This window comes from Vipera ursinii (assembly GCF_947247035.1).
Source record: "Vipera ursinii genome assembly, chromosome: 5".
Classification (NCBI taxonomy): Eukaryota; Metazoa; Chordata; class Lepidosauria; order Squamata; family Viperidae; genus Vipera; species Vipera ursinii.
In genome coordinates, this window is record NC_139518.1 from 40,432,830 (window position 1) to 40,460,164 (window position 27,335).

The 27,335-nt window shown below is 43.0% G+C and overlaps 1 protein-coding gene across 1 annotated transcript in view; it reads left to right on the plus strand.

Annotated features, from left to right (window-relative positions):
- Positions 1-16,174: 16,174 nt before the first annotated feature.
- Positions 16,175-27,335, plus strand: part of DGKG (diacylglycerol kinase gamma) — a gene marked incomplete at its 3' end in the record, with an annotated part of 87,738 nt that continues 76,577 nt past the window's right edge. Inside the window, exon 1 of the mRNA XM_083365084.1 lies at positions 16,175-16,490. Within this exon, the coding sequence (XP_083221210.1) occupies positions 16,424-16,490 (67 nt within the window). The 5' untranslated portion in view covers positions 16,175-16,423. The remainder of the gene's footprint in view (positions 16,491-27,335) is intronic.

Genomic DNA, 27,335 nt, shown 5'->3' on the forward strand with positions numbered 1-27,335 from the left:
CAACTTGAGGCCCTAAGGCTATATATGCGGGCCTGAATCCCTTTTTTTGCACTTCGCAGAATCACTTCTGATCCCAGCTGCCAAAGACTGGTGCGACATTTTCCTGGCATTTTGAAATAGGAAACACTAGAAAATTATAATGTGAGCTTTTTGGGGAGGGGGGAGGAAATGAATAAAGATAACTACCAAATTCCTCCCAAAAGCATTTGTGTATCTTTGGCCAAGCAAACAATACTACATGGAGTCCCAGTTATCAAAAGGGTGCCCAATCCAGATATAAGAATCAGGAACAAATGACATCAATTAGAGGTCAAAATTATAGATGAGCTGATCAAGAAAATTCAATTGATTTTACTGTTGGTGTTAATAGAGCAGTATTTTCCTCTGGCAGGTTATATAGATTTTTAAAAAATCTATAGAAAATATTTCAGTAATGTCCCCTACAATCGGCATTATTGTATATCTTCTCCCAATTATATACTGTGACTGTTAACAAACATAAAACATGCAATTTGCCATGTTTTCATTCTTTATGAGAAATTACCCTTTATGGTAGTCCTTTTATATGTAAATTCAATCAATCTAAATTCCCTTTTAAAGTAATTACAGATAGTCCCTGACTCACAAACAATCGTTTAGCAATGTTTGTACACTAGAGTGTGTAATTTGATGTTAAAATGGCACTGTAAAAAGTGGCTTACAACCAGTCCCCTCACAACTGTCGCAGCATCCCCACAGTCATGTGATCAAATCTGGGCTCTTGGCAACTGGCATGTATTTACAACGGTTGCAGCATCTCGGGTTCACATAATCACCATCTGCAACTGGCTTCTGATAAGCAAAAATGCAGGAGGCCAGATTCACTTAATGACCATATGATTCACTTAAGAACTGTGGTGATTCTCTTAACCATGTCAAAAAAAGGTCATAGAATCAGATGTGACTCACTTAGCAACAGAAATTCTGATCCCAATTACAGTTGTAAGTCAAAGACTATCTGTACATATGTGCAACTATCAATAGTAGTTTCTTATTTTTAAAGGTACTTTGGCTTTTATTGTATTTCTGTGCATTTCTTTATGGGGAAAAGCAAGACTATTTGTGTGAAGATTAATGGAAGCACAATGCTGACATTCATTCAGGTTCCTTAATGGTGGAAAAAAATAAAACAAAATGAAGACTGCACAGACAGAGACAGACAGACAGACAGACAGACAGACACACACACACACTTTTAGATAAGACCAGATCAAACCCCACTCCTCTCATTGCCTAATCCCTTCAGACCCAGAATGACCCTCCTTAAAATCCCATCAAACCAAAGAAAAGAAACATCCTCACCATATAGTACAGCCCAAAGGCAGCCCCATTTGCAACATAGAAACATCACAACCTTCCATTCTCTCTTAGTGGATGACCTCAACATTGACTGTATCTCCTTAACAGTAAACTTTGGGGCTCTGCTGCCTTCCTGAAAGGCCCTTTTGCTCAGCAGTAGAACTCATTCTGGATATACTGACAAGGATCTGCCCAGCTTCCCCAAACAGAGCAGCCAATCAGATCCCCAGGATTTCCGGCTGCCTCCTATTTCTATAAAAAATGCTTTCCCATTATTCAAGGTCTCCCTTGTTAAATCATTGCAATAAACCTAGTTCTCCTCCTTAGTGTTGTGCTCTTATTGTGGGAAAATTCCAGAACAGGCTAAACATTTTTAAAAAATAATTATAAATACACATATGCAATTATCAAAATCAGTTTTATATTTTAAGAGTACTTTGGTTTGGATCATGTGTCTGTGTGTGTGTGTGTACATGCATGCTCCCATGCGCACATTTCTGTCCATGAAAAAGCAAGAATATCTGTTTGATACCAACTTTGATGTAAGGTTTACTGGGGGCAGAATTCTTTCATTCTCACAGAAGATCCATGAATAATTCTTTTACGACTTTAGTCAATATCAGGCATAAGCATTCCATTATTTCATCTGGCTGACAGCAGAGGAGATTCATACCTAGTGAAAGTCAGTGAAGACAAGTCCCATTCGAGTGGAACATATTTGAAAGGATGGGGAAAATTCATACCAAATGAATACGAAACTATTATTTATTTATTTATTTATTTAATTAGTTTTCTATACCGCTCTATTCCCGAAGGACTCAGGGCAGTTTACAGGGCAGCATATAAAAGACAATATAAAAAGATAATATAAAATTAAAATGAATTAAATTAATTAAAGCCCAACAATTAAAACAATATTAAAAAGATAAAACCCCTTTAGTCCAGGCCTGATAAATCGAAAAGCCAGGTTTTCAGGTCCCGGCGAAATGAACGCCGATTGGGGGCGGTCCGGAGTTCCACAGGTAAATCATTCCAAAGGGCAGGTGCGCCCACAGAAAATGCCCTCCCTCTGGGGATCACCCACCGGCACCCTAAGGAGGCCCTCTCTATGGGAGCGCACAGGACGATGGGAAGTTGATGCTGGCAGCAGGTGCTCCCTAAGATAATCCGGACCCATGCCATGTAAGGCTTTATAGGTCATCACCAGCATTTAGTATTGGCCCTAAGGTTGCACCCTTCCTTCAAACCACTGAGCCTTCTTTCCATGCACATCTGAACTATCAAAGTTCTATTTTGCTGGAGAACATCTGTAACAGATAGCGGTCTTTATGAAAGTTCATCATGAGCTGTGCAATCTAAACAAGCAGTCCTTTGATTTCTACATTGCTTGTTTGAGCTGTTTAACAGTGATACAGTGCTCAACCATTTAGCTATGCAGGTTTAAGCATGGTCACTAAAAATTTAACACAATCTGAATCCTGGCAGGGATGGGGTGACCGAAGAAACTTGGTTTCCATGGAAACTAAAAAGTTAGCATTTCTCTACTATTCCTCTGATTTGCAAACAGATTAGTGGGTGACTTCAAGACAGAAATCACAAGAAAGGAGGACAGGAGTTATTGCAGAGGGATCAGACAAAAATGCTGAGTTTAAAACTGAATTGCCAAAGGACTAGAAGAAGGAAATAAATTGCTTTACTTTGTGGATTTGTTTTAAGTAGAAAAAGAATTCAGACAGATACCTCAATTTTGTTATTATCATTGCCTATTTGTTATATATAGCTAATGGTAAAATGTTCTTTAAATTATTGTTTTTTAGGAATATCTTTATAACTGTTTAACTGCTGACTTTTAAAATCTTTTACTAGACATACACTGTGACTTTTTCACCTTTGTTAGCTTTTTAATTGGATTCCCACTCTGTTTAGAATGCTGATGTGGACAAGGGAGCTTGCAAAAACCAACAGAATTACAAAGAAAAAAAGAATATGGTAATGGAGGCCACCAAGAAAAATTGTATAGACATCATGGCAGTTCTGAAGAAGTTATATACATGTTCTCCTATCACTGGATTACTATACCCCTATTATAACTCAGGATAAGAAAAGAAAGAATAGCAAGAATAGTACTTGCCTGCAATGCAGTCAGTGATTGACTTTTATTTATTAAATTTACATGCCACAAAGTGACTGTGGGTGGTTTACAGTTACATAATATATATGCTCATCCATGTTTCTGAGGTCTGCTGTATTTTCATACCAGAATATCATGATCATTCAACAGAAACCTTGCAAAAAATGCATGGACCTAACGGATCAAGGAGGGGTTAGCATATCGTAGAAGACAAACATACAGCTGGCTTAAGGGCAAGTTTTAGCCCTGGCTTTGGGGGGATTTTCCACTGAGCACAGAGCTTAAGCAGACCCTCAAAACCAAGACCATTCTAGAAATTCTCTCTCTCTGTTCATTTTATTTTTCACCTCCCAATATGGCCACAAAGGGTGGGAGAGAGGAGTGAATGAAACAGGAAAAAAAGAGGTGGAATATAAAGTCTCCTTCAACTTAGTCTGTGGTGGTGCTGATCCTGATTGGTTCACCACAACTTTGTCTTTTTCTTTATTTTTTCAAACATAAAAAAGCAGCAAGTAACAATTTCCTAGTCATCCTTACAACAGTTGGGATGACATCCAAGGTTGCTTTCCCATTTGATCACAGCCCCTTAGCCACGTGGTGAGGATTATTTTCTTTAGAGTAGCAGTAACTGATCACTTGGGTCATCCAAATCTAGTCAGGGAGCCATAAAATCACAATACATAAAGCAGGGGGTGTTCAATCTTGGCAACTTTAAGACTTGTGAACTTTAACTCCCAGAATTCCCTAGCAAGTTTAAAATTTGCCAAGGTTGGATACCCATGCTGTATACCAGGGCTCCCCAAGCCACGAGCCACTACCAGGCCATGCAACTACCATGGCCATGCAACAGGGCCACGTGAGTGGTGGGCTAGTGTTCATGCATGTACACAACTTAACTTGCCTGAGCACTCGTGCACACAGGGATGTGTGCACAGAATGGATCTTGCAGTCTTCTATATAAAATTCATTTCTTTTTATCCCACTCTATCTTCATTTCTGCAGTATAGAATATTGTAAGGAGAGTATAATATGTCTTGTAAATCTTTGATGACTTACAAATACGTTCTAAGAACTACTAGATTATGACTTATCTTCAACCACTGACCTGATCATAAGCAAAGTTTTATGAAGTCCTACTGATCTCGTGTTCTCCAGCCAGGGACACCACAAAGTGTTTTTTATTTGGAATGAATTGGAACACTCAAAAGTAATATTTCATTGCTAACTTCTCACCCCCTTTCTCTTAATTATGAAAATCCCTGCCCCGTTGTCATCCTGCAAAATCATGACCGGGTTGCGAAAGTGAAGCCAGAATTAAAACATTTCCAAAATAGCCTAATCTGTTTGCTCATCTTATGAAAAGCTGCCTTCTGTGTTACATCATAAGTGTCTATAAAGAATTTTCCTTTATCAAAGGAAAATACTTTCTAGTAGTCTGAACTTCTGCTTCTGGTCTCTATGAAAAAAATCATCTTGTACCTTGGCCAATAAGTTGTCTGGAACACACAAGCAAATTATACGCCACAATAGAATTTAATGGCAAACCATTACATCTATTAATCACAGTTAAAATAAAAAAGAAAAGTGAATTTTTGCAGAGGGTAGGTTTAATGGGAGGTGAGTAAATATCATAGGTGATACTGTAGCAGGGGTGTCAAACCCGCAACGTCACGTGACGTGTCACAACGTATCGTGACTTTTTTTCCATTGCTGGCAATGTGGGTGCGGTTTCGGCATGATGCATCCGGCCTATAGTAAGTTTTAAATTAATTGATATTTTGCTAATATGTTACTAATATTTTGCTATAGATTTATGTAAACTAATATTAATATACAAGCAAGCTGTATTTCTACCACTCATTGAACCAGAAAAGTAGTTCACAACCTAGAATAGCTAAATCAAAGGTAAATAACATGGAGTTATAAACATGTTATGTAAATTGGGTCATCATGTTAAACCATAATGTAGATCAGGGGTGTCAAACTCAATTACATTGAGGGCCACATCAGCATTGCGGTTGCCCTCAGGGGGCTTGGTGGGTATGGCCAGGGTGGGCGTGGCCTACTGGGTGGGCGTGGCTAGAGTGGGTATGGCCTACTGGGTGGGCGTGGCCAGCTCTACATCATTCGCATCAAGGGTGCCTATGGGGGCCTGGGCAGGAGTGGGACAGATCTGGGGGTCTCTGGCAGGAGGAGGGTTTCTGGGCCAGGGCCAAGGCAGTGGGGGCCGTTCCCTCACTGTTTCCAGGATGGCTTCGTGGGCCACATGAAACCACTTTGCGGGCCAGATCCGGCCCCCGGGCCTTGTGTTTGACATGTCTGATGTAGATTGTTTATTCACCTTAGTATGATATGGAATCCAGCCATTGTAATTAAGTAAAGTTTATGATTTAGTATGTAAGTTGGATTAACAAATCACAAACCACAGCATTGTTTTATCCAGAATTTGTTGAACAAAACTACAATGATTAGGTTTATAAAGTATCCTAGCTGGGATTATGTGATATGTTGAGCTGGAAAGTCCACTTAACTAACATGTATACACCACTATCTGACCCTCATAATCTTTTGGGTTTATCACTGTCATGAACTTACCATGCAGTTTCAACCAGCGATCCTATTAACTGGGATGATAGGAGCTGAAATTAGTAATCAAGATTAGCCTTAGGTTATATATCCCAGTTTCCATAAACCTAAAATAGTTGTCCTTCAACCATGCTAAGCCTTATATACACCTCTGACTCTGGTTGATGAGCCACATTCAACAGGAGGTAAATTGTGCATCCTCATTAACACTTGGTAATTTGTAAATTGTGTTTAGTGCTTTTCCTGCCCTGATTATTCAGCAAGCCATGGTTAAGCAATCTAACTGTGTGAACACAGCCAGTATGAAGTGTGGCCATATTACTAAACAAATGCAAACGATGAATCAATATATACAGTACATCAAGAATACACCATATTTCTGCCATTTACCTATGAGGCTTATGTGTGGGAAATTGATACATGCTAAGACAGTATAAATTTTTTGACATGTCCCTTTAAGACAAGGTCTCAGGCCTGCGGGGATACAAATTTCAGTTATAGTACTTCAGAGTAACATTACAGTAAGTGCTTTAAAGCACAGTGTGAAATATAAAACAATGCTTTCTTGATTACTCATTCTGTTGCTACATAAGCCAATAAAGGACCTGTTGACAGAAACATTTCACTAGCTGATACTTACCCAGGGGTTACCTTAATCCAGAAACCAACTTGTTTTAAGCCTAGAATATGTAAAGCAGAATTCATCTGGTGTGTGTTTCATACTCAGATGCTCTAAAACAAATCACCTATATTGTACAAGTTTTCCTTGCTGGTCTCTGTATGGCATTTACTTGGAATAAATCATAAGTACTGGTAACTAGTGTTAACTCCAGATCTTGAAAAAGTGCTTTTTCCAAAAGGCAACTGGACTTTCTTGAGATTTTTTTTCCTTTGAAAACATTTCATTTCTCATCCAAGAATTTTTTTCAGTTCTAACTGACTGGTGGACAATGAAAGGATTTATATTCTTTTTAGTCATCTGGTCGTTAGGACTCTGAGGATTGGTGTTAGCTCTCTGAGAGCTCTGGATGCCACTTGGAGGTTATTTGTATCCTCAGAATCACCTGAATCAGAGTGCAAAGAGGTGTGATACCTTCTTGGGACTGCTGAAAGGAATGCATTGTGAACAGGAGCTAGATGGTGTCATGTCCCTCCCCCTCTGTTGATGGCCTCTTGAATCCTCTCTGTCCAAAATGTGAACTTTGCTGTCTTCAAAAGAGTGGCCTTTGTCTTTCAGATGCAGCTAGACTTCCTAATCCTGTCCTGATGAGTTTGTTCTCCTGTGTTGTGCTATGCATTTGTGAAGTGGTTGTTTTCTTTCAGCAATGTATAGGTCTGCACATCTCACTGCATTGCACTGCATATATCACATTGCTCAGTTTGTGTCTGGGTGTTTTGTCCTTAGGGTGGACCAGCTTCTGTCTTAATATGTTCCTGGGATTAAAGTGTGCCTGTATATTGGCTGAAAATCCTCTTGAGCTTTTCAGATATAGTGCAACCCACGTAGGGAGTGCTTAAGTCCTCCCGACCTCCCCTCCAAGTAGCCACCAGCCCAAAGAGGTCTCTCACGTTGGCACCTCTTCCTAACAGGGCACGTAACATGGTGGTATTCAGTCACAATTGGCAGCCACGCACATGGAGCAGTGATGGTTGCTCTCTCTCAACAGTGACTCATTTGGGATGATGGTGGTTGATCTCAGGCAATAAGAACTTACTGGAAAGATGGTAGTCAATCTCTAATGACAGCAACTTGCCCAGAACGATGTTAATCAGCCTCTGGTGTTGGCAACTTGCCTAGAACAATGCCAATCAGTATCTGGTGACAGCAACTTGCCTAAAGCAATGATATCCTGTCTCTGGGGGCAATAACTTGCCCAGAACAATGGCAGTTAGTTTCTGGTGACAGCAACTTGCCTAAAACAATGGCAGCCAGTCTCTGGTGGCAACAACTTGCCCAGGACAATGTTAATCTGTCTTTGATGACAACAACTTGCCTAGAACTATGGCAACCAATCTCTGGCACTGGCAGAGGCGTCCCATGTCCACTCTCCTTGTCCCTCTCTGACCTCACTCCATGTAATCCTTTTTTATCCCCCACCTGATCCTATAAAGAAAAAAAAACCCTTATCTCCCACTAAAAGACATATATCAAACTCTTCCCTAATTCTCCCTCTGAATAACTTACTCCAATGAGGGAAAGGAATTAAAACTCCCCAAACTACCCTCTCTCTGTCTGGCCTGCCTGCAATGAAAGAGAAAGAAACAATAAAACTTCACCTTTCCCCCCCCACCCTCCCTCTCTCTGTGTCTCTGTCGCTCTCTCGCTCTCTTGCTCTCTCTCCCTGTCCTGCTTCAAGCAAACAGCTCCAAACAGCCATTCTCACCCCTCCCCCTTTCTCTCTCTGCCTGGCCTGCTTCAGGCAAACAGCTTCAGCCAGCTACTCCCACTCTCTCTCTCTCTGCCTGTCCTACTTCCAGCAAATGGCTCCAGCAACTATTCTCACCCTCTATCCCTCCCTGCCTGGCCTGCTTCAAGCAAACAGCTCCAGCAACTACTCTCACTCTCTCTATCCCTCCCCCTTTCGTCCAGCTTGCCTGTAACGGAGCAAAAAAAAAAAACAAAACAAATTCGAAAACCCAGCTTCTTACTCTCTCTCCAATCAGCTGGCTCAGAATGGCAAGCTCCTCCAAGCCTTCTCTCTTCCTCCCTTTTATCAGCTTCTTCCTCCTTTTTCTTCCCTCCTCCGAGGCACGCCCCACCACCGACCCATGGCAGCTGCCAGAGCTCCTCATCTTCCTGCCTAATCGGCAGGGCTCCTGCAAAGCCTCTCAGCTGGCTCCATTCTCACCCCAACTCCACTACACAGATATTCCTGCAACATATGGAATGGCAAAGTTGTTCTGTTTGTTGCTCTCTTCTTTGTCTGTTATGAAGGAGCTCCTGCTGGATCTTTCTATGGATTTGTTGAAGGTCCAGTTAAGATAGCCACAAGTTCTTATGGTTTCCGTGATGTGTTTTTATTCTTTCTCTTTTCCCATTTTGCTGGTAGGCAAATCTTCAGCCTGGTGGTGTAGGGCTTAGATTATTCCCAGTTTGTGCTCCAGTGGGTGATGAGAATCAAAATCTAAATACTGATCTATGTGTAGGTTTTCTATATACTTCAGTATTGAGGCTGCTGTCTTCCTTAATGTGCACTGCACAGGCTTGGAAGACCAGACTATTTTCCTTATCATCCTCCTGTTGTACATCTTAATGTTGCTGTCTGTAGAGTTCCGCTTCCTGTGTTCTAATTTTGACCCAAGTATCCTCCACATACCTATGCCAGTGAGTGGGTAGAATTCCTGTGAAGAAGTTTAGGACTTTAAATATGAATGTGAACTCAACTTTCAAAAGGGTCCTTCTCTTCAAAGCCATCTGGAAGCTTCAGATGGTCCAAATACAGCAATGTAAGTAGGTCCTCTCTATCAAGGAATGTTATCTGGCAGGATCTGGGAAGAAGCCTTTTTGTTACAGGCCCTCTCCAACTTCATGGGCTCCCTGATCCAGCTGCAGTTATTCTGTTGGCTTTCCAGAAAACCTTAAAAACATGGCTGTATTCCTGAACATGGCATGGGAGTATCTGAGACAGATATTTTTGTAGTGTTATTGTTGTTGCCCTCAGTTGTTGTTCTATGAATATTATTGTTGTGAGGTTTTTTGCTGTTATTATTGGTAGCTTGTTTTGTAATTGATTTTTAAATTTTAAATTTTGTTAACCATCCAGAATCAGTGAGATGGGCAGTGATATAAATTGAGTAAATATAATGGAAAAAATTGAAGAAAAGATAAGAACAGATAGCTTTCCTAGAAAGCTTACTATTAGTACAAAGGAAAGGAAGCATTTTTTCCCACCTTTATATTTAGCTTTTGCAAGCATGATGAAAGTATAACAGTTATGAAAGCATAAAAATACAAAATTGGCATCAGTGCCTTAACTTTAAAAGCATCTTGGCCAGGAACTAGAGCACTGTCAGAATTTTAACTAAAATTGAATTTTATCTGTTGCTCTGCTTTTATTTTAATCCATCAGAACAGTATTTATGTATGTATACCACCTTCTCTTAAACTCTCAGAGCAAAGCGATAGGAGTGTTACAGTCTGTTCTGCCCCCCACTTATGGGTTTTGCATGACATCTATTTCACCTCACCCGCTTTGGTTAGTATTTAATTTAGAAATGAAATATTCATCTTACAATAAAGAGAAATGACCATTTGAAGTGCTTGTTAAAATCTAGATCCCTCCATCAATCATTTTAAATTCCTTTCACAGGGCTCACTAGTAAAACCTTTCTCATTCTTCTGTTTTTAACTTAGCTCTTCTGAGAGAAGCTACATTTTCCCAATTGCTCATTATCTGCTGGGCCTGTCTTCTATCACCTCTGCCTTAGTTACTTGATACAGACTCATTAAACTCTCTCAGTAAGATTTCTTGTGTTCAGTTCAGCATCTAAAATGTCGTGGGCACTTAATTATATCTTGAAGAGAAGTTGTAGTATCGTTAATGTCCTTTCTGAGAGTTGCAGTTAGGAGGAAACTCTGGCCTAGGCAGTAAAATGTCAGGTTAATAATACCATTTTATATAGTACCTGTGGAGTGTCCAAAGCATCACCTCAGATTCATTATATTTAATAATACCTTTCAAGAGGGATTGTACAAAAGGTCAGTTTTATTATCCTTTTCTAACACAAATGACGAGTTGAGTCTAGCTGAGGTTGACCTGATTAAGATTTAATCAGCTATTAAGTGCAAGCTAAAGCAAAATCTGAACCCCAGCTCTTATAGCTTCTTTTTTTAAAAATATTCATATCCCATCTTTAGTATTTTTGCAAATAACTCAAGGAAGTGGAATATCCAACACACCTCCGTCCTCCTATTTTCCCTGCAACAACAACTCTATGAGGTAAGATGGGCTGAGAGAGTGTGACTGGTCCAAAGTCACCCAGCTGGCTTGGTTAAGGCAGAACTTGAACTCAAAGTCTCCTGCTTTCTAGTTCGGTACCTTAGCCACTAAACCAAAGTGTCTCTTGTCCAAATGCTTAGGCTGCAATTGTGAGTATCAACCTGCTAGAAGTGTCCATAATTTAAAACTGAAATCCTAGAGACAATGCGCTATTCTGCAACTAAAAAGTGCACACGTCTGGTGTGCATGTGATCATATTTTGCAACAATAGCAAATATCAGAATCAATGTGACAAACAATTCATTGTGGTATCAAACAACCATCCAGAGTTCAATTTTGCAGGACCATGGACAGATCACAAGGTGTTAGAAACTTGCTTCAGTGGTCTTGAGGATGCCTTCTAACAACCTTCTGCAATTTGGTGGCCTTCAGATATATTGGGAAACAATTCAGACTATTCATCGCACTGAAACAATGTCAAATTAGTGCATTAAATATCCAGGTCCTTAATACTCTTTCCCGATGTCCAGCCTAATGGACAAAGTACTGAAGATCCTTATATGTACAATCTTCAGGCCTGAAACTTAATACTTTTGTATTGTTTTCTTCATTTTCCACCCAGTATGGCCTCTAAACCAATGAGCAGACACTGAGAACAAGTCTGACATGATGGGGCTTTTTCCTCAGATAGGAGGTGCTCAAAGAAAAAGTTATGTAGGATCTGTTCAGGAATGTTAAAGCCCTGGCCATCAGACACAGCTTTGAAAGCAGGAACTAATTCTTTGTGTAATGAGTGTGGATGAGAAGATGCAACTAACTCAATTGTATCCTGACTTTTGCTGTAATTCAGGATTTGGTTATAAAACAAAATCTGCACAAATGATTATCTCCATACAGTGTGTAGAGAGTAGTGTTAAGATCATTGTAGTAGATTACATTCAGTATTATACATCCCACTGCGCCTGTCAAATTCTAAAAAGGGAAGCTATGTCCATTGCTATTCTTAAATTCTCATGGGATTGGGAACCCAAATTATTGTGTATGTTCCATTGTACAGAAGTCCTGGGTACATTCAGATTAGAACGTTTTTTAAAATGTGAATGAAAATGTCTCTAAAAGGGCCTTATAGATTTTTCTGCAAGAACCTCATTCTACCAATTCAAACATTAGCATATTTTTTGAGTCTATAATATTGAATCAAATTTGCTGGAAGAAGAATCACACATACTGAAATCTCATATCTTTCCTCCAGAAAATTGTCCACAATAGTCCCTGAACTCTTGAGAAACCTGCTTATATTATAGATTTTCAAAAACAATTTATGCAGATCAAATTTCAGACTGTGATAAGAGTATTTGAATTAGGCCAACGTCGTGGCAGGAGGCAGTTAAAGAAATATTTGAACCTCTCTAGCAATTGCTGTTGGCTCTAGAAAAAAATTAAGTACCTTTTTTTCCTTACACTTCTGGGATTTAGGCTGAGGTTTGGAGCAGTACAGTGGCACTGTGGGAATCCACCAGTTCTTTACATGCTATTCTGCAATTTAAAACCACCACCAATAATTTATTGTGCATACTTTGTGGCAATGCATTTTCAGAATGTCCTAGTATGTATTGCTGCATAATAGAATTATTCATCCTCCTCTGCTTTTAGAAGCTTTATCGGAGTAGGCGATAAAAACATCTTTACTCTAGTGCATAATGCACAAAATGCAAAGGTATAATCACAGGGAGCAGAATTCCTTTGACTCAAGAGATCCAGTTGCTGAAGAAAAACGGTAGGAGGGGAACTCTTAGAAATAAGAGTTCATATCTGAGTAGGACAAAGATCATTAGTTTTTAATACAGTTCTGCTAATGTTGCCTTCTAATTCAATCTTGCATCTCCTCATAACAATAATGACTAGCCATCTAAAATTAATTTGTCTCTTACAGAATAATGGTTTATCCTGGTCTCCTAAATATCAAAGAGAGAATGTAATTGAATGGAGGAGAGGTTCACTAAGAGCAATTTTTGTTTAACATGAAAAAAACAGTATATTTTTACTGTTTTACTTTGGGCAATAATTTAATTCTTTTTTAACTTTTGTACTTGTGTATTTTTATTTATGCCTTGTTCACCGCCCTGAGTCCTTCGGGAGAAGGGCGGTATAAAAATTTAATAAACTTAAACTTAAACTTAAATGTTCTCAGTCCATGTAGCATTTATGCCTGATTACTATCATGTATTAGTCACTACAAATCAAAAACCAGGCAAATGCAAATTTGAAATGCTTTATTGGCATGTCTTAATAGTCAGAAATCAGGTGAGTAATTAAAGAGCATTTAAGACATAGAAGGTTCAAAAGTCTTAGCAAGATTGAGTCATAATCTGCTAGCAAGCAAAGAGGAAAGACAGAAAAGTTGTGTTTAACAGTCTGAACACCAGAGAATTCTAGATGCCAGTCTGAATATCAAACCTAGTTTGTCAATGGAAGACAATGAACAAGAGTAGTAGGCATAGAAGTTTGCAGTTGGAGACCAGGAGCCTGGAGGCTGCTTAGCCTAGGGGGATCTGCTAGTTGCCTCTACTCAGCCCTTTGTAGTTGCCAATGGGTTCCGATTTAGGTGCCCTGCCAGCTTGGTGCCTCATTATCTGAAGTGGTTTTCACCTGCTCAAGTTTATTGTCTCTTGGAGCTTCCTGTTTGCCTGCTAACTCTGCAGGCTAATAGTCTAGTTTGCAGTTTAACTTCACATTCTGCAGATGAGACCATAGCCCTTACAATCAAATTAAGGGAAATTCCTTCTTCGCTTCCTTTACCTTGCTTGCATCTGTGCAAATTGCTTTTTCATATCAAATGTGTTAATCTGACATTAAATGGAGGGATGCTTACACATGCCTTCAGCTCTGTAGTTTATTTTGTGATAATGTATTGCATTTGTAGAGTAGAAAGTGGATTGGATCAGTTGAAATTACTTTAATTTCAAAATTGTAAGAAGGCCCAAAGATCCCACATTACCCCCAGGGTTTTATATGAATGACTTCCTCTTCTATACTTCCAAATAGAAGTTAATGACTTTGCTGATACTATATTAGATCAAGAGAAGATTAAAGTGTTGTGTGTGCACAACCCACTCATTTCAATGTTATTCTCTACCTCAGTCAAATTGTTTACCAGGAAAAGGTTTAATTATTTCTTCTTGATTCCAAGATGAAGCAGTTAGTGGAGGACTTCTATGAACATCATCTGTGTCCTCTTTAATTTTTGCTTTCCTGTATAGGTGCCCAGGGTATAAGAGGACTTGCATTAGGTTGGGTCCCACCCAATTCTGTGCATACTGTTATTGTTATCAACAGCGTTGTGATGGGATTTTAGTTATTTACTCAGGTGAAAATGAAATGTAGATGAATAACTAAGGGAAGTGGCAACCTCACAGCCTTATTTGCAGCAGTTCAAGGGATATTAAAAATTTTTGCTTCTTGGTTGATTGGGTCATTGGAGATTGCTGCTGACTGAGGGTGTGATTTAATGACCTGCATGAACAGCTGTATCTGCTGTCTCTATCAGTCAAATGGTAAGCATTAGCATTATTAAATACAAAGCAGGCAGGGAAAAGGTAATTCTGTTTGCTGTAATTGTCCACTTTAGCTAGAATAGTCCAAGAACAAAAAACAAATAAAAACAAAGCACACCGCTAAACCATCTTACATAGAGTTCATATTATCCTCTTTCAGTTTACTGTACTATCTATATTTAAGAAGAAATTCTCAAAAACCTTTTGGGTAACTTTTTTCTTTGGAGAAATCATGTCCTTGGCTCCAAATACCACACTAGACATTGATTTACCTGCTCATACAACAGGCTGTCAAGCAGTCACCTATATTCAGCAAAGGCATAGTGTTTGATCAATAATATGCCTTTACTTTTACTGTAGAGGGAGGGAGAAAGACAGAATAGACTTTTCTCAGTTCAGTATCCTCCAGAGATTGGATTATAATTCCCATAATTCAAGTAAGTAGAGTCATGATCATTCTTCTGGGACACTATGGAACTCATTTAATAGTGTATCTGGACAGTTTCAGTTTGGAGAAGTCCATATAAATGAGTAATAATTTTCTGTATTTAATAAAAATAAAGCAACTATTCCATGTTGTTCAGGAGTAGTTTTTCTATGAGAGTAATATCTTTGGAGAGATATTTGGTTTCTGAAAAGGAAAGAAAAAATGCTGGAAAAATATTTTTGGAATAACAAAATTGTGGTTTTCCCCCTTTTTGGATGAATAACTTCCAACACCCCTAAAATGAACACATCTGAATGATGTAGATATGGGAGACATCATATAAAGAAAATTAGCAATAACTGTGCTTATTCATAACAAATGTTCATTTGGAAAGACCACTATATGCTATATACTACACTCATATTTTAGGAAAACCTTCTGATTTATTGACGTTATATAAAAATTAGACTGCCTAAGACAGAAAATTCTATGAAGGTACAAAAAGGTTTAACAAAACTCTTCATGTATATGTCATTTCTACAAGGTGCTACATGACTTGTAAGGCATAATACCAAATAGTATTCCTCAGATTAATGAACATTCACATTGTGTAGAAATGGGATATCTCCCTGTGCAGAACAGTGTTTATTTCAGAATTGTAAATGCATTTTGTAAGCTGTAATTTCCTTTTTTGATTCAGTGGAGCCAAGCTAACTGCCTGCATTGAAGTCCTTGCATAGTTCAACTGAGTACATGGTTCAGACAGTCTCTCTCATTTCTTTAAGCTACTTTTATATCAGCCACACTATCTAATCTTACTGAACATTTTTCTTTACCATAGAACTGTCCCATCTTTTTGTTAAGTGCTTAGGGCTGCATATCTATTTTTTCAAGCCTTCTCATCTTTTTCTCCACAACTTAGGAGGTAAGACATGATAACTACCTAAAGGTAGATGAGAGCACATCATCAATAAGCAGGAATTTGTACTTGATTCTCTGGTTCTAGTCATGCACACTGTTGGAATTAGCCTCTTTCATTGTAGGTGTTTTTACATTTGTAAAATGTCTAACTAAAATAATGAGTATGTTCTATCTTCACTTTCTTGCAAACCTTCAGAAGCATCTTGAAAAAAGTGCATATAATTGTATAATTCACTCTCCTTTTAATTCTAGGTTTGGATACACTGGAATTCTTCATGAAGTACTTTTCTGATGGCAGTCCTAAGTAAACTAGCTGTTAAAGAACCGGGCACATCCGTATTCCTGATGAATGTGATTTGAGTTCTGTAGTAGACATCTATTCTTAACAATAGTAATACAGAATCTGTAACTACCTGCAGATCCAAACTGGAATGATGGCCCAGAAGAATTCCTAGATGTAAATGTGCATCTTTTCCATGGACTTTGATTAAAGGTGACATCGTCTCCTCACAACTCAGCTTAAAAGATGAGTGATGGGGTGTGGATCATGCTTAGTCCAGCAGAATTTGCTCAGCTGCAGCAATATTCTGAATGTAAGTACTTACTTCAGCCAAAAGCCTATCATTCTCTTGATGATTATTTATGTTAGCAATAATATTTTAACTGATTGACCTCCATCATATAATAGATGAAGTACAATCTTGTTTGGTTTTGTTTTTACAAGGTGCTACAGTTCATACCATGGCAACTAACACAGTATGCATGGAACACACAGTACATCTAAGCAGTACACATAGTGTTTTAGGGAGTTTAACAAGAGGAAAAGACGAGAGGAAATGATTAGAAAAGCTGTTTTCTGAGAGGATAAGTTCTGAATAGTTGTTAAGTGCAAGAGAATGTCCTCCAAGCAGAAGAATGCTCATTAGTCTACTGTATTGTAGGCAGTATATCAAACAGCCAGATTCCAGGGAGTAAACTGTGGGGTGGGGGGGAAAGAGAGTTTCCTGGGAGGTTCCTAGCAAAGTTCTCCCTCCAAGTCTGAAGCAAGTTGTTCAAATAAAGACTTGTGTGCCATAGGCACAGGTATTGTAACAGGACTTGTTAATTATTCGGTGAAAAAAATTCAGACCACTGGCTTATAAAGTTATTGGCCTTCATTGTCTACATTAATGCTCAGACTGGGAAATAAACAAGGTGAGCCTCAACTCTTAGTATTCTCACTCTGGAGATCTGGATGGCCCCAACCCTGCTGGCTTTTTGTGAGGCTCTAAAGACCTAGTTCTGTGCTCAGTCTTGGGCCCCCAAATAATGTGAAAGCATCCATCTCCTGGCTATGTTTGTGCTGTTGACTATGCTGGTTTTCTTGGCTGCAATGACTTTTTATTTTTGTATCCAATAATTGTTTTTAGTCTGTTCGTTTACCACCCAGAGAAACACTTATATCAGAATAAACCAGAAATTAATTCATAGGAATAATATATACATGATAGGATGATTCTCATGACTGGGATATAATGATCTAAGTATATAATTTGTTGAAAACAGGCAGAAGCAATAGAAAGAGAGGTGGTTTTTGCTATTCAGAAATCCAAGGGAATCAATTTGATTGTAGAAACCATATGTGAATGAATAAAAATAGTACTGTGTTTGGTGTCTACTAAAGTCTACATAGCCACAGTGAAGGTGTGGGTGGTTTTCCAAAACATAATTGCAGAATTTTCAAAAGGATATGAAACAGTAGTGATAGAAAGGAAAGTAGTGATAGAAATTCATCCTTTGGGAGATGAATTCTGCCAAACACCATCCTATCAGGAAATTTCTGACTTGCCTTGCTGAAGTCAGAGAAAGGCACAAGAGGAGCAATTACTCTTGTTTAATTGTAATAAAGAAGATACTATAGGTAAAATAACATGTTAGTAACAAAGACCAAGGCATCATTTCATACTTCACAGTATGAAGGCCTTGCGTCTTCTTCCTACCCGGCCTCGAGCAGCCTCCGTCTGGGACCTACTGCTGGATGGCCGTGTCACTCGCCCGTTTCCTCTGCTGTCGTCGGCCTTCCTGGTCATCCTATGTCAGCCGGCCTCCAAGTGCTTCCAGGACGTACGGCGGCTGCGCAGACGGACCATCCAGCCGAGCCTGCCGAGTGCCAGCTGCTCCCTGCATCCTCGGCCGCCTGCCAGCTGCTTTCAGGAATGCTGGCAGGCGCAGCCGAATGAACGGACCCTCCTGCCAGGCCTGCTGACTGCCGGGCGATACCTGGGTCCTCGGCTACCTGCCGGCTGCTTCCAGGAACCCAGGCAGATGTGGCTGACCAACCGGACCCTCCTGCCAGGTTTGCCGCCGAACAGCTGTTCCAGAGTGTGGGACTGGACTTCCTTGGGTTTGCGAAGGGTGGTTTGGGGCGCGGATCCCCTGGTGTGGCTGGGTGCGGTGGGGTTGGGCACCTGAGGTTAAGGGTAGGGGTTGTTGTGACTCAGGGCCAGCCTGTGGGTCCGACAGCCGGGTCCGATGTATCGGAGGACTCAGATGTGGGGGAGGAGGGAAACGAACCGGCTGATGATGATTTGGAGACTTTGCAGAGTCCTCAGCCGGGAACCTCTTCTCAGCTGTGTGAGCCCGAGAGTGCGGAGGATGATGACCCACAGCTGGCCCTGTTCAAGGACGCCCGACGCAGGAGGCAGACGAGCAGGGACAAACAAAGAAAGGCTATGGGACTCCTCGGGAGGAGGCACAGGGAGACCACGCCCTGAGCTCTCTATAAAAGAAGTGTTTGGGGAGGGGCTGGTTGCTGAAAGCAACTTTTCCGTTTGAGAAGTCAAGCTCTTGTATTCTTGTAACAGTGTAATTAAAACTTGGCAGAAGCCTTTTGGTCTTGGACGCTTTCCAGACTCTTCTTTTGATTAGGGGTGCGAGAAGAGGGCTGGTTCAGAACAGGGGTTACCTGGTGTACTTACCTGGTTGGGGGTGGCATGCCGGATAGGGGGGAGGCGGGTTGACACACGCGCGTAGGGATGGCGTCTGGGGATAGCAGCAAAAGGAACTGTACGGGGGGAGGAGGGTTTATATGGATGTGTGGGCGGATGTTGGTCTGTGGCATGAGGGCGGAGCCCTTGTACTTGATGGCTATGTAAGCGTTGGGAGCGATGTGCTACGAACGCTGACTTTGTTTCCACTGGAGCTGAATAAAGCAACCTCTGTTTTGTCACACGTTCCTGCTGGAGTTTCGTGTTTGCTTCTATCCGAGGACATAGTCATGACAGTAAATCAGCATTCCGTTTGTTTATGCTGTTCACCTCTACCTGTCTTTTTGCTTAGGCATAAACATGGCAGAGGGAACACAGGGGGCTGCCCCAGTGGCTGATGAGGGAGAGCCAGCTGGAGCTTCAGCACCTATTGAGGTGGCAGAGCTGGGAGAAGCTCAGCCAGTGGTTAGACCTAAGGTACGGGACCCACCACTGGTAGCCACAGTGGATGATTTCCAGGAGGCAGGGGACCAGACCCATGAAGGGGAATGGTGGTTCAGCCCTGCTCTTGGCCATATGAACCCTAGTCAGGGACAAACAGTATGGCCAAAAGGCCCATTAATGGAGTGGAGAGAGCGATGTCTCACCCACGACAATGAGGAGGAGTAGAGTTACTCCACAGCGCCGGGCAGGCAGACTATGGAAATACTCTGGGACAGATTCAGTGAGATTGGATATCAAGAGCCCTTACCATGGCCGGTTCCAGAGGCTGTACACGATACGATGCAGTGGTCGCATACTGAGACCCAGCCTGTTCACTCGGGGTCATCTCGTTTCCGGCTAGCTAGCCCACGGTTACAGATTCCGCCCGGTCAGGGTATGTCTCAGGGGAGGGGTCCTGCTGCTCACATCCCAGCAGCAACAGCACAAAGTGGTTCTGATGCTAAGCTAACAGTGGACAGAGGCCCACCCAGCAGGCAGCAAGACCATCCGGCACCTTGGACTGGCAGGCAGTGGGTCCCTGGCATTATGAGACCACTCCACAAGGGCCAGGACAACAGATGGGTCCATGGGGGTCGGGTGTGGTTTGGGGTCCGCCACCATTGCCGATGTCCTATGATGGGCATCCCGACTGCCTGGCTATGTTTTTGAGCCACGCCATCAGCCATCTGGACAGGTATGTCCCAGCTTACTCATCCCAGTGGGCGATGGTGGTGGCAGTGATGGTGAGCCTGCAGGGCGAAGCCGCAGCCTGGGCAGTGGATCTGTACAGTGACCATGCCAGAGAACTGGGTGATGCTGGTCTCTTCCTGGAGGCACTACAGGCATGATTCAAAGATGTCTCCCAGGTCCAAAGAGCCGAGGCTGAGGTGGTAGGTCTCCGACAGCGCAGCAGACCCATTGTTGACTATGTTCGTGAGTTCCACTGGGTGGCTGGCAAGTTACACTCATGGCCAGAATGCCTTCTGGTCCACCATTTTAGAGCAGGTCTGGATGGGGCTCTTTGCAGGGCATGCATCGTCCACGGCATCCCGAATTGACTACAAGACTGGTTCTGGGTGACAATAGAGTTGGACGTAGGGTTGCAGGAGTTCCGGGGAAGAATGGAGAGTGTGCCTGGAGGCCGAAGAGCCACTGAGAAGGTAAGAGAGGAAGGACAGAAACCCCCAGCTGTAACACCAAAGCCTTCCAGTCCGGCAACTTGGTCGTTGATCTGGTGCTTCCGTTGTGATCAGCCACGACATAGGGTGGCAGAGTGCCCAGTCCCGGTGCCCCAAGCAGTCCCAACAACCCCTGGAACATGCAGCACCATATCCAGGAGGCCCGTGGAATGGACACGAGCCGCACATCAGATGCTGGGCGAAATGCCCAGGGGGTCGTCCCAGACGGGCATGGAGACATCAACTGATGATCTACGACAGCACCGACGAGCTGGATGAGGATCCCATGGTGAGTGCGCCAGTGTGTCCCTTTACAATCCCTGTTGGGTTAGTGAGCCCACAGATGGGACGGAAGGGTGCATACCGGGCTTTAATTGACTCGGGTAGTACCTGCTGTCTCATTAGCTGAACTGTGGTGTCCGAGGTGGGCATTAGGATGGAACAGTTAGCCACCCCACTTAGATTCCAGCAGGTAGACGGGTCCCTTCTGGGAGGGGCACCTGTTACCCATGTGATGGAGCCTATTTGGATGGAGATGGGGGAGCATTGGGAAACCCTTCGCTTCATAGTAGTACCCTCTATGACCGAGGCGGTGATTCTGGGGCTTACCTGGCTCAACAAATGGGGCCCGACGATTTGGTGGGAGGGAGACTATCGTCACCTACATATCGGGACGGGACCCCAGCCCCCAGTTCATGACCTCATAAGACCAGAAGGGAAAGCTGAGGGAGAGAGAGCCTGTACAGCAGAGTCTGGACAGGGAGTCCAGGTCCCACGGGTGTACTCCGACTTGGCCGATGTATTCAATGAACAAGAATGTGACATCCTGCCACCTCATCGACCAATGGACTGCACCATTGAAATGGAGCCAGGGGTCAAATTACCCAAACCCCATATGTACGCTATGACACCATGGGAGATGGAGGAACTGCGACGGTATATCGATAAAAACTTGGAAAGGGGTTTTATCCAACTGGCTCATTCTCAGATAGCGGCACCTGTCCTGTTTAAGGAGAAGAAGGATGGCTCCCTACGTTTATGTGTCAACTTCTGAGGCATCAATGGTGTTTGTGTGGAACACCTGTACAGGGGTGTTGATGAAAGACCTGCTAGCCCATTTAGCAAAGGGAAGGATATTTACAAAACTAGACTTGAGGGAGGCGTACTACAGGGTGAGGATTAAGAGCGGCGATGAATGGAAGACGGCCTTTAACTGTCCACTCGGCAGCTACCAATTCAGGGTTATGCCATTTGGATTGCAAGGGGCTCCTGCGGTATTCATGCAGCTAATTAATCAGGTGTTGCATGAGCATCTGTACTGCGGAGTTCTAGTATATTTGGACGACATCCTCATATACACCACCACTATGGAGGAAAATGTTGTCCTAGTCAGACAGGTGTTGCGAAAATTGCTGCAGGCTTGACTGTACATGAAGCTACCTAAGTGTGAGTTCCACAGGGCCCAGTTGGACTATTTGGGGTACAGAATATCTGAGGCAGGGGTGGAGATGGACCCCAAGAAGGTTGAAGCTGTTCTGCAAAGGCAGGCACCAAGGACTTGTCGCCAGCTACAAAGCTTTCTGAGGTTTGCCAATTTCTATCAGCAATTCATCCCGTCCTTTGCCTCGATTGCCTTGCCTCTTCCAGATCTTCTGCGCACATGGCAAACAGCGATAAAGCCTCGTCCCGGGCAGAAACTAGCGTGGTCCACAGCATGTCAACAGGCTTTTGAGTCTTTAAAGGTCCTCTTTGCCAGGAAACCCATTTTGCTCCACCCAGACCCCGAACTACCATTCGTTGTGCAGGCGGATACTAGTGATGTTGCGGTGGGAGCTGTCCTTCTACAATGGAGTAGGCACAGGTCCCTACAAACATGTGCGTACACTTCCAGGAAGCTGACAAACACCGAACGGGCCTGGGAAATCTGGGAGAAAGAGGCCTTTGCCGTACGTTGGGCTCTTGAGACATGGCGACACCTCCTGGAGGGGGCCAAAGCCCCATTAGAGGTTTGGACTGATCATAAGAATCTAGAGGCTTTACAGTCACCTAGACGCTTGTCTGCAAAACATGTCAGATGGGCCCAGTATTTTCGGCGTTTCCGGTTTACCCTGAAGTACATGCCAGGGGGGGGAACTTTCTGGCTGACGCGCTTTCATGGCAACCATAGTACGACAGCAAAAGGGAGGAAGTGGTGCAAGTGATCATGCCCCCATGCCAACCAGAGATGGCAGGAGCTGCAGCCCGCATAGCAACGGATGACCTAATCCATGACCTACAGAAAGCGCTCAAGGGAGATACCTGGTTGCAAGGCCATCCAAACATTTTGATGAAACGGGATGGGCTGGCCTGGCACGAGGATAAGATCTATGTACCCCAGACGATGAGACAGAGTGTGCTGTATCAGTGTCATGCCAAGCAGGGAGGGCATTTTGGGTTTTTAAAGACCTTGCATTTGGCACGCCGGCAGTTTTGGTGGCCGCATATGAAACGGGAGATCGAAGACCACGTACGGGGTTGTCACATCTGTGCAACTGCGAAACCTAATGCGGGGAAGCCGTTGGGGTTACTCCAAACTGTGGCTGACCCTACTAGACCCTGGCAGGACATTGCGATGGACTTCATAGTCGAATTGCCGGAGAGTCGTGGCTATAATGTCATTTGGACAGTTATCGACTTATTCTCCAAACAGGCGCATTTTATGCCATGCAAGGAGTTACTGTCAGCTAGGCGGCTGGCATGGATGTTCATCACCCACATATACCACCTGCATGGAGTACCCTGTCGGATCATCTCAGATCAAGGGGTGCAGTTTACAGCTCAGTTCTACAGTGACTTTGTTCGCTTTATAGGATCCTCCCAAGGCCTCAGTTCAGCGTACCATCCAAGTACCAAAGGGGCAGCAGAATGTGCAAACACCGTGGTGGAGCGGTATCTACGGTGCTATGTGTCATATCAGCAATCTGATTGGGTGGACCTGTTGGTGTTTGCTGAGGTGGCACGTAATAACACAGTCCATAGCAGCACAGGGATCTCCCCATTCAGGGTGGTGTCTGGCCATGACTTCGTCCCCATCCCTGAGTATGACCAGGGGGAGCCCCTCCCTTGCCAACCCAAACAATGGATGAAACAGGTGGGGGCGGTGTGGGAGACAGTAAAGAGGGCTGTAGTGAAGGCTGCAGAGACGAGTAAAGAGCAGGTGGACAAGAAAAGGAGACCCTTTGAGCCCTTCTGGGTGGGGGACCTAGTGTACCTATCCACTAAATACCTACGGCTTCAAGTACCTTGTAAAAAACTTGGTCCTAAGTTCCTAGGGCCTTTCCAGGTGACACAAGTAATCAACCCTGTGACAGTGTGGCTCCGACTGCCCAGGTTTCTGGGTAAGATTCACCCAGTCTTTCACAGTAGCCTGCTGAAGCTGGCTAGGGTATCACCCCATGGACTAGGGGAGGGGGGTCCAGGGCCTGTACATGACAGCCATTTCGAAGTACAGGAGATCCTCGACTCTAGGGTACAGAGGGGGAGGTTACAATATTTGATATTGTGGAAGGGTTATCCCATGACAGAAGCCTCGTGGGTGAAGGAGATGGATGTCCATGCACCCCGCCTGATCCGGGCATTTCATCACAAGCATCCGGGGAAGCCAGGTGGGGGACGGGCGGAGCCTTCTGATCAGGTGGATGATCATTCATGTGTAACCTCTTGTCTTCCAGGTGGAGCCCTGGTAGGGGGAGCCGCCTGTCGAGCCCCATGGGCCCGACACTCCATGGGGGGGCAGCCTCACGGGCCAGCCTTGCGCCTTCTTCCTACCCGGCCTCAAGCAGCCTCCGTCTGGGACCTACTGCCGGGCGGCTGTGTCGCTCGCCCGTTTCCTCTGCTGTCGTCGGCCTTCCTGGTCGTCCTTCTACATCAGCCAGCCTCCAACTGCTTCCAGGACGTACGGCGTCTGCGTCTGCGCAGATGGACCATCCAGCAGAGCCTGCCGAGTGCCAGCTGCTCCCTGCGTCCTCGGCCGCCTGCCAGCTGCTTCCAGGAATGCTGGCAGGCGCGGCCAAATGAACAGACCCTCCTGCCAGGCCTGCCGACTGCCGGGTGATACCTGGGTCCTCGGCTGCCTGCCAGCTGCTTCCAGGGACCCGGGCAGACGCGGCTGAGCAACCAGACCCTCCTGCCAGGTCTGCCGCCGAACAGCTGTTCCAGAGTGCGGGACCGGACTTCCTTGGGTTTGCGGAGTGTGGTTTGGGGCGCGGATCCCCTGGTGTGGCCGGGTGCGGTGGGGTTGGGCTCCTGGGGTAAAGGGTAGGGGTTACCTGGTGTACTTACCTGGTTGGGGGTGGCATGCCAGATAGGGGAGAGGCGGGTTGACACACGCACGTAGGGATGGTATCTGGGGATAGCAGCAAAAGGAACTGTATGGGGGGAGGAGGGTTTATATGGATGTGTGGGCGGATGTTGGTCTGTGGCGTAAGGGCAGAGCCCTTGTACCTGACGGCTATGTAAGCGTTGGGAGCAATGTGCTATGAACACTGACTTTGTTTCCACTGGAGCTGAATAAAGCAACCTCTGTTTTGTCACACATTCCTGGTAGAGTTTCATGTTTGCTTCTATCCGAGGACGTAGTTGTGACAGGTAAATCACTTCAGTATTTTACAAAGAAAACCACATAGATAAAAAATATTAAATGGTTGACAATACGGCACTGGGTGATTTGGTTAAATAGTGTTCAACAAGCTACTGAGGTTTAGCTGAGGATGTTTTGAAGTATTAATGTATGATATGGCTAGACTAAAGCCTTCAAGACTTCAGGTTGCTGATGTCATACAGAAAACGAAATAATTTTTGAAATTTAGAAAAAAAAATTAAAATGCAAAATGCAAAGCTTCAGAGATATTGTTACATGGAATGTATGAAGCATGAAATTGGAAAAAAAATCAACACAATGAAAGATTAAATGAATTGATGACACATTGACATCTTAGGCAACAGCAAATTGATATGCATTGGAATTGGACAGGCAGAAGATCATATGGTTTACTAATGAACACATGAAAAACAAAAAACAAATGTTATTGTTTTCATAATTAGGAAGAGCATAGTAAGACAGAATTTGGCTACAAAGCAACCCTTGACTAAATAATATAAATTAGTCTTGTAGGCTATGTGTATATATGTATATCAGCTGCTCAGTGATGGCAAAATGCTAGCAAGTGAGCCAAAACTACTCAGGTCCTGTTAGTTTTGTCTCCTCTAATAATAAAGTGTGCATTTCATCAAGGAATTGTGGAAAAGAGGGTGAAAAACATGACTGAAGCTTGAGTTTGTTGGGAACCATCTCTTTGTTCTGAATGAGTCTGATTTTGAGGCCCAGATTGCATACCAGAATACAAAGGAGCTTTCTGATGGTCAGTTCTTTATGTGTTATTTTTGAGAAATCCCAGAGAATGGGTAAAATACCGTATGATACTGAAGTATCAGATGTCCGTATCTTCAAATATAAAAAAAGAAAGAATCCAAGGAATTACAGACCAATCAGTTATCAATAACCTAGTAAAATTCTACAGCAGATCATAAAGCAATTGATATGTAAGTACCTTAAAAACAACATTGTAAATACAAGAAATTGGTGTGTATTTGTCAAAATAATCTTACCTCACTTTGATTATATATATATATAATCTGCAGATGAAGCAAAATTTAGAAGAGATGAACTAAAATTAAACACAATGTTTATAGGTTAGAAAAATGCCTTGAAAATAATGGAACAAAATTTATCAGTGAGAATGCAAAGCTATTTACTTAGAAAACCAAACTCAGATTCACAAACATAAATAGAGGATATTTGGCTTGAGAGAAGTACAGTACTTAAAAAAGCGTCTTGGAATAATAGTTGATCACAAATTGAGTAAGCAAACTAATCTGGCTGTTAAAAAGGAAATGCAATTTGTAGAATTTAGGTATGGGAGAAAACAGCATCTAGAGAATTACCGGAAGTAATTGTTCCATTTTTTTCTGCTTAGGTCAAATCCTATTTTGAGGATGTGTTCATTTCTGCACATCATGCTAAGAAGAGACATTCTTGGGAAATCTACAGAAATTAAAAATGATCCAAAGAAGGGCAACAGGCTGAATAGGAACCTTAGAACCCAAATCTTCTACAGCATGGTTGTCAAACTGCTGGCTTGAGGGCCGGTTTCATCATACTGAAGCCACGCCCATCCCACTGCCGGCAATGCAAAAAGAGCCACGATACGTTGCGACACATCACGTGGTATGGCAAGTTTGACACCCGTGTTCTACAAGTGACAGATTGAAGGAACAGAAAATCTTTAGCCTTGAGAAGAAAAGATTGAGAGGAAGCAGTCTTTATATACCTGAAAGACTGTCAACTGAACAACATAGAGACCTAGCCCAGGGATAGGCAACCTTGGCTCTTTTATAACTCGTGGACTTCAACTCTCAGAATTCCTGAGCCAGCATGGCCGGGTTAGGAATTCTGGGAGTTGAAGTCCACGACTCATAAAAGAGCCAAGGTTGCCTACCCCTGTCCTAGCGTGTCATCATCTCAGAATGCAGGACTCAGATTAATTAATTTAATTATGGTTTCAAAATTCTGAACAATAAAAGCAAGTTTTCAATTTGTCAGCAAAACTCATTATTCAGAGAGGTGATAGGCTCTTCTTCACAGGATGTGTCTAAGCCAACTGTCATGGTGGCTTTAATGTGGTTTCCTGTACTGAGCAAGTGGTTGAATTCAGTGGCTTAGATGCCCCTGCAAAACTACAGCATATTACTCTAAGCAACTCTATAAATCTTC